The 12,682-nt window shown below is 54.3% G+C and overlaps 1 protein-coding gene across 1 annotated transcript; it reads right to left on the bottom strand.

Moving 5' to 3' along the window:
• Positions 1 to 2,027: 2,027 nt before the first annotated feature.
• Positions 2,028 to 11,377, bottom strand: TMEM161A (transmembrane protein 161A). Its single transcript, XM_004277695.4, has 12 exons — positions 11,195 to 11,377; positions 8,231 to 8,334; positions 7,723 to 7,803; positions 7,238 to 7,335; positions 6,969 to 7,125; positions 5,966 to 6,117; positions 3,770 to 3,830; positions 3,530 to 3,673; positions 3,313 to 3,426; positions 2,997 to 3,171; positions 2,782 to 2,878; positions 2,028 to 2,403 (listed from the first exon to the last, which is right to left on the bottom strand). Exons 1-12 carry the CDS (start codon positions 11,360 to 11,362, stop codon positions 2,150 to 2,152), a joined length of 1,605 nt encoding a protein of 534 aa, XP_004277743.4. The 5' UTR covers positions 11,363 to 11,377; the 3' UTR covers positions 2,028 to 2,149.
• Positions 11,378 to 12,682: the final 1,305 nt, after the last annotated feature.

Below are 12,682 nucleotides of genomic sequence, written 5' to 3'. Positions count from 1 at the left end.
ATATGTAGCAAATCAGTGGGGCAGCTGGGCTTGGGAGGAGAGGTTGGTGAGGGCGCTTCTCCCCTCAGATGACACACACAGGTGAGGGAGCCTGCAGCAAAGTGCAAGGCCCCGAGGTGGGTCACGCTCGCCACGTTGGCTGGGCAGCTATGCTGGGTCCCACACCATCACTTAGGCCCTTGGCTTCCACCCTGGTGAGGGAAATGGCTTTGCTTTGTCTTCTTTAGTCTTTTTTTTTTTTTAATATTTATTTATTAATGTATTTGTTTGGCTGCATCGGGTCCTAGTTGCAGCACTCTGTATCTTGTTGAGGCATGCAGGATCTTTCACTGCAGCACGCGGGCTCTTCGTTGCGGTGCGTGGGCTTCTCTCTAGTTGTGGCCTGCAGGCTCCAGGGCACGTGGGCTCTGTTGTTTGCAGGACGCCGGCTCTCTAGTTGAGGCGCGTGAGCTCAGTAGTTGTGGCGTGCAGATTTAGTTGCCCCGCAGCATGCAGGATCTTAGTTCCCCCGACCAGGGATTGAACTCACGTCCCCTGCATTGGTAGGCATATTCTTTACCACTGGACCACCAGGTTAGTCCCACCTTGTCATTTTTATTCTTAATGTACATTTTACATGTGCTAAAAGATTACATAGCTTACATTGTGAAAAAAACAAGACGGGCTCAAAATGGAGTCACTTAGGCTAAGGCTTATGTCACCAAACCGAGACTTACAGTTTCAGCTCGTCCAGAAATGGACTCTGAAACCAGTCAATCAGAAATTGCCTGATCAGCACGAGTGAGGTGATCTACCTGATAGACAGCTGCCATCCCCTAAAGGAAAGGGACCTTGCCACAAGTCCACTTTTCGCTAATATAACTTCCTTGTTCCCACTCCCTTCTGCCTTACAAAAGTCTTTTATACAGCTCCTCGGAACTCCTTTCTATCTGCTGGATTGGATGCAGCCCGATTCATGAATTGTTATATAAAGCCAATAAGATCTTTAAAATGTACTGTTGGATTTTAACAACACGTACATTAGAATACACACATGCACACACATGGGTTTCCCACCGCATGGCCACAGCTACAGGAAAATGCCAGTTGGTGATGGACCCTCGTCCTCCTTCTCCTGGGTCACCACGGCCTCAACAATGTGCCCATTTGCTGTGTGTGACCTTGATAAGAAGGCAGTCCCCCTGTACTTGTGGAAGAGGGTGGTATCCCCCATGGCCCCCTGCCCAGTACCATGGGCTCACCCACCTCCCTCTCCCCCCATTTCTCTCACTTCTCACACTTGGTCCATTTCTTCTCACCCCCTTTCATTCTCTCTTTGTTTCTTCCTCCCAGGCCTTTGCTATGCTGTCCCTCCATCATTCCCTTCTTTCAGCACTGAAGCCCCGGACTCCCCACCCAGCCTGCACCACTTAACCTGACAGCATGCAGAAAGCCCCTTCCCAAACCGTCTGGATCCTTTTTGTAAAAAGCAGCTTGCTCGGGCTTTCCTGGTGGTGCAGTGATTAAGAATCCACCTGCCAATACAGGGGACACCGGTTCGAGCCCTGGTCCGGGAAGATCCCACATGCCGCAGAGCAACTAAGTCCGTGTGACACAACTATTGAGCCTGCACTCTAGAGCCCGTGAGCCACAACTGAGCCCACGTGCCACAATTACTGAAGCCCGCGTGCCTAGAGCCCATGCTCTGCAACAAGAGAAACCACCACAATGAGAAGCCCACACACCACAACCAAGAGTAGCCCCCTCTCGCCACAACTGGAGAAAGCCCGTGTGCAGTAACAAAGAACCAAAGCAGCCAAAAATAAATAAATAAATTTTTTAAAAAATCAGCTTGCTCCTTTATTTGTTCAGAAGATTGCCCCCTCCCACCCCCACGCCCACCCCCACTGCAGTCAAACTGGGCACATGCAATCTGGGAACAATGGCTGGCCGTGGGACCCTCTGCCGCTGGGCCTGGGGAATCAGTTTCTAGGCAGAAGCTCAGGGTCCAAGGCGTGGCCACGGCTCAGGCATGCAGTGAAGGGGACTGGCACAGCGGACGCATCTGGGACTCCCAGGAGCACATTGCACCTGGGGACACTGAGGGGGTGGCCCGCGCCCCGCTGGCCCAGGACCAGACCTTGGGGCTGCAGGAGTGTCTGCAGGCGGGCTAGGAGCCCGCCAGATGCTGGTGGAAGTACAGGCCGAAGAGGCTAGAGAGCAGTTGGCAGGTGGCGATCCACCAGATGAGGAAGGCGAGGACGCCGCGGAGGAAGAGTGGCGTGAGCAGGCTGCCCAGGACCCCGGCGATCAGGGCCACGGTCTGCCGGGCCTCGTCCTCCTCGGGGCCGACCGGGCCATCGAGGGCTGAGGACGGGGTGGGAGACAGCGGGGGGACGGGACCCAGGCCCCAGGAGTAGCCGCCTGCGAGAGAAACAGGGTGGAGGGAGGGATGGGTGGAGGCGCAGGCGGAGTTGGCCTCCAGGACCCCCACCCATGCTGACACTCACCCGCCCCGCCCCAGGCTCTGCCTCCTTCCACCACCTCGGCTACCCCAGGCTCTGCCCGCACCTCATCTTCGGGCCCCACCCCAGGCTCCGCCTCTGACCTCGCCCCATCTCAGGGCCCTCCAGCCTCCGCCCCGCCCCCTCTATAGTCAGGCCCCGCCCCCGCCTCGCTCAGTCGCCGGCCCTCCCCGCCCCTCTCCCACCCAACTACAACTCCAGCCCCTCGCTCCAGGCTCAGCCCCGCCCCGCTCCAACTCCAGACCCCGCCCCCGCCGTCGCCCAGGCGGGTTCTCACCCAGCGTCTTGAGCAGCAGCGTGCAGTTGAGTGTGAGGATGAGCGGAGTCAGGTACTGCAGGCTCACAACTGTCACGTAGCAGTACACCCGCACCACCTAGTGGACAGGTAGCAGTGGCTGCAGCAGGGGACCTTCGGGCTCCGGGTAACCCCACGCCTGAGGAACAGGGAACCCCGCCCTGAGGCCCAGGTTCCCTCCCCGCCCGCGCCGGTACCCGCCGTTGGATCTCTCGGGCCTCGATGCGGCCGGCCTCCCGCCGCAGCTGCTCCACTCGAGCCTTGGCCAGGCACAGGTAGGCCTGCAGGTGGGGCCGGGTCACCGCCAGCCGCAGCAGGCACAGTGCCACCAGCATCCAGAGACGCAGCGAGTCGAAGGCCGAGTCGGACAGCCTGCGCCGAGAGGGGCGAGGGGGCTAGTGAGGCTGCCTTCTGCCCCAGGATCCTCCCCCAGGACGCACTCCTCCCTTAGTCTCAGAGTCTGGAGTAGCCAGAGGGGGCCCCAGCTGCCCTGCCTCCCACTTCCATACGCACAGAGAAAAGGACGTGCTTCCAAAGGGAGCCTGGTGCAGGAAGTCCCGCGCCATGGGCTTGGTCCAGAGCCACAGGACAAACAGGGGGGACAGGAAGCTGGTGTGCAGAAGGAACCTGGGGGCAAGGGCGCAGAGCGGGTAGGCTTGGGCACCCACCATCCCCACCGGCCCCTTCCCTAGGCGCCCTAACGCTCCATCCACCCGGTCCCCCACGTAACTGCAGCATGGGCCGGTCTTCCGACATGGTCAGTGCATCATGGTGGGTCTGGGCCAGCCGCAGGCCTGGGAAGGTGAGGAAGGCACCCAGCATGGAGCCCACTGCCGCCAGCCCCACGCGGATGGCCAGCTTGACCAAAGGAAGACTGGGAAAAAGAGAAGGGTCAGGGCCCCGCGGCAGGTCAGCACCCTGCCTGCAGGTCGCAGCATGCCGCTGTTCCCCCTCCCCTCCCAGGACTCACGCCCAGTCCCAGCCCTGTGTCTTCAGAAGTGGCTCCAAGTTCTGGGTCATACTGGCCAGGCCTGGGGAAGACAAAGAGAGGGTGGTGTCCAAAACAGACCCCTGGGGCCTCAGAGCCTACTCTGCCCCCCTCCCAGACATCCTTTTGTTTTCCAGGTAGGAACACACTAATGGCAGCCAGGCCCTATAACAAGCATGAGGACAATTTTGTTCTCCAGTTATGTGAAGCTCAGGAGAATGTGCTAGACAGACACCCTTGACTGGACTGAGGGACATGGGGGCGGAGGGCACTGAGTCTGAGCTTCCCCGAGGCTGGAGGGTCATGAAGGGCTCCACAGGAGGAAATCAAAGTCTTGGAAAGATTTCTCAGTTCAGGCCCCCACATTTTCCACGGAGTAAAAGCAAATAATGTGAGCTCACAACCAAAATCACCAAACACACAAGACAATAAATTACCATAAAGGTGAGTCAGGAGAAAAAAACCAAAGGACAAATTTAGACCCCAAGGCTTCTGTGTGAAATGCCTGAGGAAAATAAAAGTTGGAATTGCAGAACAGGTGACATGAGACTACCTCAGAGGACCAGGTGGATTTGCAAAGGAATCAGTTAAGCTCTTCCAAAAGGAAAATATAATTATTGAAGTGATAAGTTGTTAAACAGCGTCTTAGAAGGAGCCAAAGGAGGAAATGACGAATTGGATCTGAAGAAATCACTCAGATTCCGACTAAGAAAGACAGGAAGGTGGGAAAAGTGATGGAAGATTAAGAGATAAGGAGGACAGAATACGAAGTTCAATATAAGTCAAGTCTGAATCCCAAAGGGAGAGAAGAGAGAGAATGAAGGAGAAGAGATATTGAAAGGTAATTATTGAGAAGTCTGCAGAATGGATGATACATACAAAGTATATAAAACCAGATAAATACAAAGAAATCCATACCTAGACACACTGTGGCAAAACTGCAGAACACCAAAAACAAAGAGCTCACAAAGCAGTCAGAAGTTATGACAGATCACCTAAAAGGAAGGACAATTAAGCTGGCAGCCACTGTCAACAGCACAAAAGAAAAGGAACAAATGGAAAGTGAAAATGTAAGATGGTAGAGACAAGGCCAAATATGTCAGAAAACACAATAAATGTAAGTGGATTAAATTTTGAAGTTAAATGATACAGACTATCAGACTTGATGGAAAATATCCAGATAGGGAATTCCCTGGCAGTCCAGTGGTTAGGACTCTGAGCTTTCACTGCTGAGGGCACAGGTTCAATCCCTGGTCACGGAACCAAGATCCCGCAAGCCATGCAGCACGGCCAAATTAAAAAATAAAGAAAGAAAATAAAGAAAGAAAATATCTATATCTATATATTTATTATTATTATTTTTTAAAGTAGACATACCTCAACATGAGGTCACTGGAAGGTTGAAAGTAAAGGGATGTCAAAAAGATATAACAAATACTAATCAAAAGAAAGATAGTATTGTATATTTGAAAGTTGCTAAGCAAGTAGATCTTAAAAGTTCTCATCACAAGAAAAGAAAATTGTAACTATGTGCAGTGATGGATGTTAACTAGACTTATTGTGGTGCTCATTTTGCAGTATACACAAATATTGAATCATTATATTGTACACCTGAAACTAATATAATATGTCAAGTATATATCAATTTAAAAAGAAAAGAAGGGCTTCCCTGGTGGCGCAGTGGTTGAGAGTCCGCCTGCCGATGCAGGGGACACGGGTTCATGCCTTGGTCCGGGAAGATCCCACATGCCGCGGAGCGGCTAGACCCGTGAGCCATGGCCACTGAGCCTGCGCGTCCAGAGCCTGTGCTCCACAACGGGAGAGGCCACAACAGTGAGAGGACCGCGTACCGCAAAAAAAAAAAAAAGAAAAGAAAAGAAAAGAAGGAAGAAGGAAATAAGGAAGGGAGGGAGGAAGAAAAGAAGGAAGAAAGCTGGAAAGGCTATATTAATACCAGACAAACTAGACTAAGATGGAAGTATTATTAGAATCAAAATGGGTCCATACATCATGAAAAAAATGGCTGATTTGCCAGGAAGACGTAGCAATTTTAAACTTGTAAACACCTCGTCAATTAGCCTCAAAATATGTAAAGAAAACACTGACAGCAATAACCCAGAGGCTTAAACCCCAGGCCCCAGACTGCAGCAAAAACCCCAGGCCCCAGACTGCACATACCTGGCTCCAGGCCCAGCTCAAGGGTCTCCTCCGGCACCACCTGCACCAACATGGCCAGGAGGAGGAAGAGGAAGGCGAAGGTGAGGCAGACTGAGCGCTCGCCCCCCTCCTCTGCACTGAAGTACAGCCGGGTCACGGTCAGGAACACCTTGCTGGGGGCAGGGCTAAGGAGGCCTCCAGTGCCTGTAGTGACCCCTCCCCCATCCACCACCCCCAACCAGTGACCCCCCAACTCCAGAGCACTAACATGGAAGTTCAGGCTTAGAGTCCTGGGGAGCAGAGGAGTGAGCTGCCGGGCAAGACCAGGACACAAGGTTTACTGCTGTTCAGGCCTGTGTCATCAGCGAGCAGGAGGTCCTGAGCCAGGCCTCCAGCTTGGCCTCATCACACTGCCTGTGGTCAGTTAGAAATGGCCAACTCTGTCTCTGTCTGTCTGTCTGTCTGTCAGGAGGTCAAGTCTCCCTGACTCACTCAGCCGCCTGGCTGAATTCACAGCTCCTGAGTTTCCCGTTCCTCTGACAGGCTAATAGAGACACCAGTCTCTATCTCCAATCTGCCCTGCTTTGCAAGCCCATTCCACAAGGACATTGTCTCCGACTTGGGTCCTCAAAGTCACAGTTTTGCCTCTGCTCTCTATGCAGCTTCCTAAAAAAATGACGGAAGGGACGTCTCTTTGCCAGCCCCTGCATCTGTTCTGGACTGCTGAGTTGCTTTGACCCAGAGAATGGACAGGGGTTGGGTGGACCGACTTCAGGCAAAGCCTCAGGAGGCCTGCAGGGCCCCCTTTTCCTTCCTGGCCGCTGTGGTGAGAAAGCTTGCTCTAGACCGCTGAAAGGCAAGCCCACTTGGAGCGGATATGAGGCAACCCAGCTGAGCCCCGGCCCAGGCAAACATGAAATAGTGACTGCGTTACACCACTGAGTTTCTGGGGCGACAAGGAGCCTGGGGTCCAGCTTCCACAGGCCTCCACCTTCCCCACCTGGGAAGCTAAGAGGAAGGATACATAGAGAAGGCGATGGTGAGCAGGCACCAGAACACAGCGATGTTGGTCTCCTTGGCCGGGCCCAGCCCATAGTAGTAGGCCTCTGTGAAGAGGTACACGCCACCCGAGTACACCGCGAAGTCCACAAACCACTGGTACTCCAGGAAGAAGCGCAGGACTGCGGGGAGGATGCAACTGAGTCCCCAGCTTAGCCCGCCCAAGATGCTCCCCCCACCAACCCCACCAGGGTGTGAGCCAAGGGCCAGGGGAGCTGGGGACCCAGCTGTTACCGAGGGCATCAACGGCTGTGAGGGGACAGGTCTCTAGCTGGAAAGGGGTGTCACGGGGCACGGATAACGGCTTCTCCTCACTATAGCCATTGGCCCACCTGGGAGGAGGGGGGAATGTGTCACAACAGCATCCTCCATCCTCCCCTCCCCTGGCAGTCCACCCCACCCCAGCCTGGGAGGCTCTACCATGTCACCCTCAGAGCACAGGAGGCCTAGGAGGTACCTTCTCCCCCAGCCTGGATGTCCTCTGAATGCCAGGGTGGTGGCCACCACCCACCCAGAGGGCTGGCCCAGAGCAAACTTCCAATAAGCATTAGACGCCAACTGGAGGCAACCAGTGAATGACAGTGACCATCTCCTCAGCCTGGGGTGTCCCCAATTCTCCTGTGCCCAGAGCAGTGCCTGGAAGTGGGCAGGTAAGGCCCTGTGCCCTCATGGCCTCCCCTGGAAGGGAGCCACTTACCTAAGACTGGGGGTTCACTCACCGCTCCTTCCTGCCTCTGGGCCTCTGCTTCCCCGCCAGGGCCCGAAGCTCTTCCTCGGAAGGGTGCTTGTATCGGAAGAGACTAAGGGCAGAGACAGGCAGTCAGGAAAGGAACTGCCATGTGAATTGCCCTAGAGGGTTCACAATTTCCACCAGATTCTCAGAAAGGGTCCGAAACCCAAACCGGGACAAAAAGAGTTTCAGGAAACAGATCTACAGCTAGAGTAGGGATGAAGGAGAGCAGGAGTGGGGGAAGAGCTGCTCGTCTGAGTATTTAGATGGTCTCAGCGATGTGTACAATCTGTCAAAATTGATCCAACTGTGTACTTCAAATATTTGCAGATTATCGTACGTCAATTACATCTCAACAAAGTTGTTTGTTTTAAACAAAACAAAACAAAACAAAAAAAACCTCACCTTTCAGGGCTTGAGGCGGGGCTAGGAGAAAAACCAGGGAGGGCGGGGCCTTAGGGGCTCCGCCCACCGCCCGGGGAGGGGGTGTGGCTCACCTGCCATTGCAGAGCAGCCAGCGCGCGAAGGAGCAGTGAGGCGCAAGCCTATGCATGAGGGTGGCGGTGAGCAACGTCACCACCAGCTGCACTCCAAGGACAGCCTGCGGGGAGGAAACATGAAGGGCAGTGCCAGCCAGAGGATCACAAGCTCACGCTTCGGAAGCCCGGCTATTTATAGAGACTCTGGGGCCAGGTTGTGGAGGCAGGGCCACCCTGGCTCAAGCTGCTTCTTGGGGAAAGGTCCTGGGGTGGGCTCAGACCCAACCCTGGGAGCCCCAGCAAAACGCACGTCCCTCCCCACCACCTGGCTGGGGTGTGGGGCGGCGGAGAGCACGTGCTGGAGCAGACACTGGGGCCCGCTTTCCTCCTTGTGCTAAGGATTTAAGGATTTAAATCTCCCCAAGCCTCAGTTTTCCTCATCTGGAAATGGGGTGCTTCCTATTTTGTTTCGTGTACTCTCACGACCACCTTCTGGACCTACAACGAGCCGGGCACACCCAATGGAAGCGCTCTTCTCCCACGGTCCCACGGATGCAGTTTTTGTAACTGTGTCTCAGGTGAGCTTGTAGTTTCAACGTTCACCCAGGTGGCTCTGTCCCCCAAGTCTTTCCCATCTTAAATTATCCCTGATAATTGAAGTCACCCTCTCTCCCTCTCCCTCCCTTTGTAATCAGCCAAGGAGGAAAGCGATCTATTTCTGGCCCACTACCTGTTTCAGGATAAAGACTTACACGTTTGAGTGGGATGACTTTTTTTAATTAGGAATTTTCTTACCAAGTTCTACTAACAAACTTTTAAACAACAATTCATAACACATTTTCATATACTTATTTTAAAACATTTTAGAAAAAATGTTTTTGGTAATCAGTCTGAAGCTGGGTTTTCCTGCTTCAATGCAGTAAATACCAATTTGCTTTCGTAATTATGTAAAATTAAGTGCTCAGGAGGGCTGTCTGCTAGTATTATGGTATTAACAACTAAAATGAAATAAAGATTACATTAATATTAAAACTAATTGTTAAAATTATCCTTTAATCAGGCAAAAATAAGCTAAATTTAATAGGGAAAGCTCTAATGTGATGGCTATCGGGCCTAGCACTGTAATTCAGAATGACTGCTGAGAAATCCATCATTAAAATAAAAGACTAATAGGATATTTTCTTTATGCTGTGACTTGTAAACTGAGGCCAGGAACGTTTTTTCAGTAATGAGGTGGGGCGTCATCTTTCTGGTCTCACTGCTCACCCTCCCCCCACCCAAGTGCAGACTGGCTAGCAGGCATTAATGACCCAGAGCACAGTTGGGCCCCTCAAAGCGGCCCCGCCCTTCCTCCCAGGACCCCTCCTCCACTCCTCCCTGGAAACCCAGCACCTCCCAGCAGCTGCTCCCCAGTCTCCCTGGCTCTCCAGACACCTCTCCCTTGTGACCCATCATCCCCTGGCAGAACCTCTCTGCCGAGCTCGCAGACCATGCCTCCTGCAGGCCCTTCCCTGGAGGCCCCAGCACCCACCCATCACTCCCATGGACACTGCTCTCGGCTCCTCCAGGCAGCCCAGGCCCTTCCCAGTCTCATAGTAAACGTCCAACTCCGCTCCTCAGCCCACAAGGCCAGGCGGACCCAGCTCAGGACCAACCCGCCTCACTGCCTGGCTCTCTCCCCCGGCGTCCTCTGCGCCCAACCATTCGGGTCTCAGAGACCCTCCCAGACCCCCGGGCTCTCCATCGCTGACCCCATTACCCTTGGACACCTCCCAGGGAGGAGACTCATGGTTCAAACTGCGATCCCAGCACTTGGAGAGGAAGGACGTTAGAAAGGAAGGAGAGGGAGAGAGAGGAAGGGAGAAGAAGAGGGAGGAAGGATGAAGAAGGAAGAGAAGGGAAGGAGGGAAGACATGCATCCCTCCACCTAAGGCTCCCGAGGTCTGTCCAGGGATGTTTCTCACCGCCCACCCCCAGCAGCCTCCAGTCTTAGGGTCCACGCTCTGCAGATCTCCAAAGATCTCTGAAGCATCCCATCAGCCCATGTCCCTCCTCTGCTCAAAGCTCTTCCCTGGATCTGTGATCCCAGAATCCTGCTAAGTAACATCAATGCGACTTTCCTCCATCCCGTTTCCGAGAGCCCTTCCCCTCACCTCCCACAACATCCCGCACCCTGGAACGACATCCACTTTCATCAGCCCCTTCCATCAATGCTCTTACTTCAGACCCACCTCCAGCGCCCCTCCTCGGGGTCACCCACACCCCAGGCAAGTTCAGGCCGCCTTCCTGGCCCCTCCATCCTGTCTCTCCCTCTGTCCAGTCCTAGGGGCTGGGGGGTCTCCGCCCTCGCCCAGCACCAGCCTGACCCACAGGGGCCTGGCTAAGCTTGAAGAATAAACTCAATGGGTTGGACCCAGAACTACGTGAGACCTGAGGGTTCCAACTGTGCTGTCTCCAATTCTGGGACCCTCCCCCGCCCTGAGCCCACCCAGATCCCCTCCGCATGGCCCCCTCCTCTCAGGATTCTCCCTGGTCCTTCGGCACACCCCACACCCGTAGGGAGCCCCGATGGGCCCTGTTGGCGTGGCCCCCACGCTCCCGCAGGACACCATCCCCAGAGTGGGCCCCGGGGGACCCCAGATCTCCCTCACAGGGCTCCGAAGGTGTTCAGATCCCCAGTACCCTCCACAGGACGACACCCTCAGCAGGACCCCAGGCCCCTAGAGGGCCCCCCAGAGACTTGTCAGAAGCCCAGAACACTCAAGGCCTTCCAGTTCCCTTGTACAACCTCCGACCCCCTCACAGGTCCCGCAGTGAGACCCTGACCCCAAACAGGGAAACACGGCCCTCAGCGCGATCCCAAATCCCTCAGAGACCTCAGTGCCCACAAAGGGATCCCGGTCTCCTCGGTGTCTCCCTGGACCCCCCTCGGCGGAACCCCTAGCCCCTCAGGGCCCACCATGCTAAGAGTCGCCGGCTTACCATGTTGCCTGCTGGAGCGCTGTGCCGGGACCCATGGGCCTGGAGCTCGGAGCCCCGCTCGGAACTCGACCAATCAGAACCAGACTTTGGTCTGACAAGCAGCCCACCTAACCAATCGTCAGGCTTGGAGCCGGGGGGCAAATCAGGAGGACAAGGAGTCTCTCGCATTGCATGCCGGAAGTTGTAGTTCAAAGTTGCTCAACGAGCTCCTACCGGGGTCTCTGGGACCCCAGGGTGACCGGTGTCTCTGAGACTCAGTCTCCTCACCTGCACGTATTTCGCACGTTTGAGTGGAATACACTTATTCAACCAATCACTGTCTCCCGCTGGGGATTTCTGAGCGTTGAACTCTCTTGATCAAGAATATTTGGTGGGGGCTTCCCTGGTGGCGCAGTGGTTGAGAGTCCGCCTGCCGATGCGGGGAACACAGGTTCGTGCCCCGGTCCGGGAGGATCCCACATGCCGCGGAGCGGCTGGGCCCGTGGGCCATGGCCGCTGAGCCTGTGCGTCCGGAGCCTGTGCTCCGCAACGGGAGAGGCCACAACAGTGAGAGGCCCGCATACCACAAAAAAAAAAAAAAAAGAATATTTTGTGGGGGCTTCCCTCGTGACGCACTGGTTAAGAATCTGCCTGCATACATGGGTTCGAGGCCTGGTCCAGGAAGATCCCACAAGCGGCAGAGCAACTGAGCCCGAGCGCCACAGCTATTGAGCCTGTGCTCTAGAGTCCCCGAGCCACAACTACTGAAGCCCGCAGGCCTAGAGCCCGTGGTCCACAAGAGAAGACACCACAATGAGAAGCCCGCGCACTGCAACAAAGAGTAGTTCCCGCTCGCCACAACTAGAGAAAGCCCATGCGCAGCAAGGAAGACCCAAGGCAGCCAAAAATAAATAAATAAAAAATAAAAAGTAAATTAAAAAAGAACATTCGGTGGCCCTCAATGACTAGATTCCAGTTGCTCAGACTGAATTCAGACCCCTCTGCCTGACTTCAATCTGCCGCCAACACTATTGTACGCGCTATAATACAGCTAGCCACAGGCCACGCTTTCTTATATCTCCAGGCCTCTGTAAATGCCATCTTCCATCTTGGGGTGCCTCCTTCCTCCCCCGCTCCCCCCTTTTTTTTCACCTGGCAAAAGCCTTATTTATCTCTATCAGCCAGAACCCTGGTTGCAAGCCAAAAAAAAAAAAAGTCCAACTTAAATGGGCTCCAGCAAAAAAGGGAAAAATTTAGCTAACGTAACAGAAAACTCCAAAAGCATTGTCAGCTTCAGGCGTGGCTAGATCAAGGACTAAATGTCAGCCTCAGGAATCTGATGTTTTCTGTTTCAAGGCTTCGAGGAAAGGGCTTCAAGCCCAAATTTTTCAGCTCTGTTTCTGTGGATAAGTGTGTTTGCCTGAGTGTGGACATATTATGTGGGTGTGACTGTCTGAGGGTCTTTATGAGGCCTGTGAGTGGATCATGTTTAGTTGTTTTTTGTTTTGT

Source organism: Orcinus orca, chromosome 3, assembly GCF_937001465.1.
Source record: "Orcinus orca chromosome 3, mOrcOrc1.1, whole genome shotgun sequence".
In the NCBI taxonomy this organism is placed as follows: domain Eukaryota; kingdom Metazoa; phylum Chordata; class Mammalia; order Artiodactyla; family Delphinidae; genus Orcinus; species Orcinus orca.
Note: the sequence above shows the minus strand (reverse complement) of the source record. Positions and strands in the feature narration are given on the sequence as shown.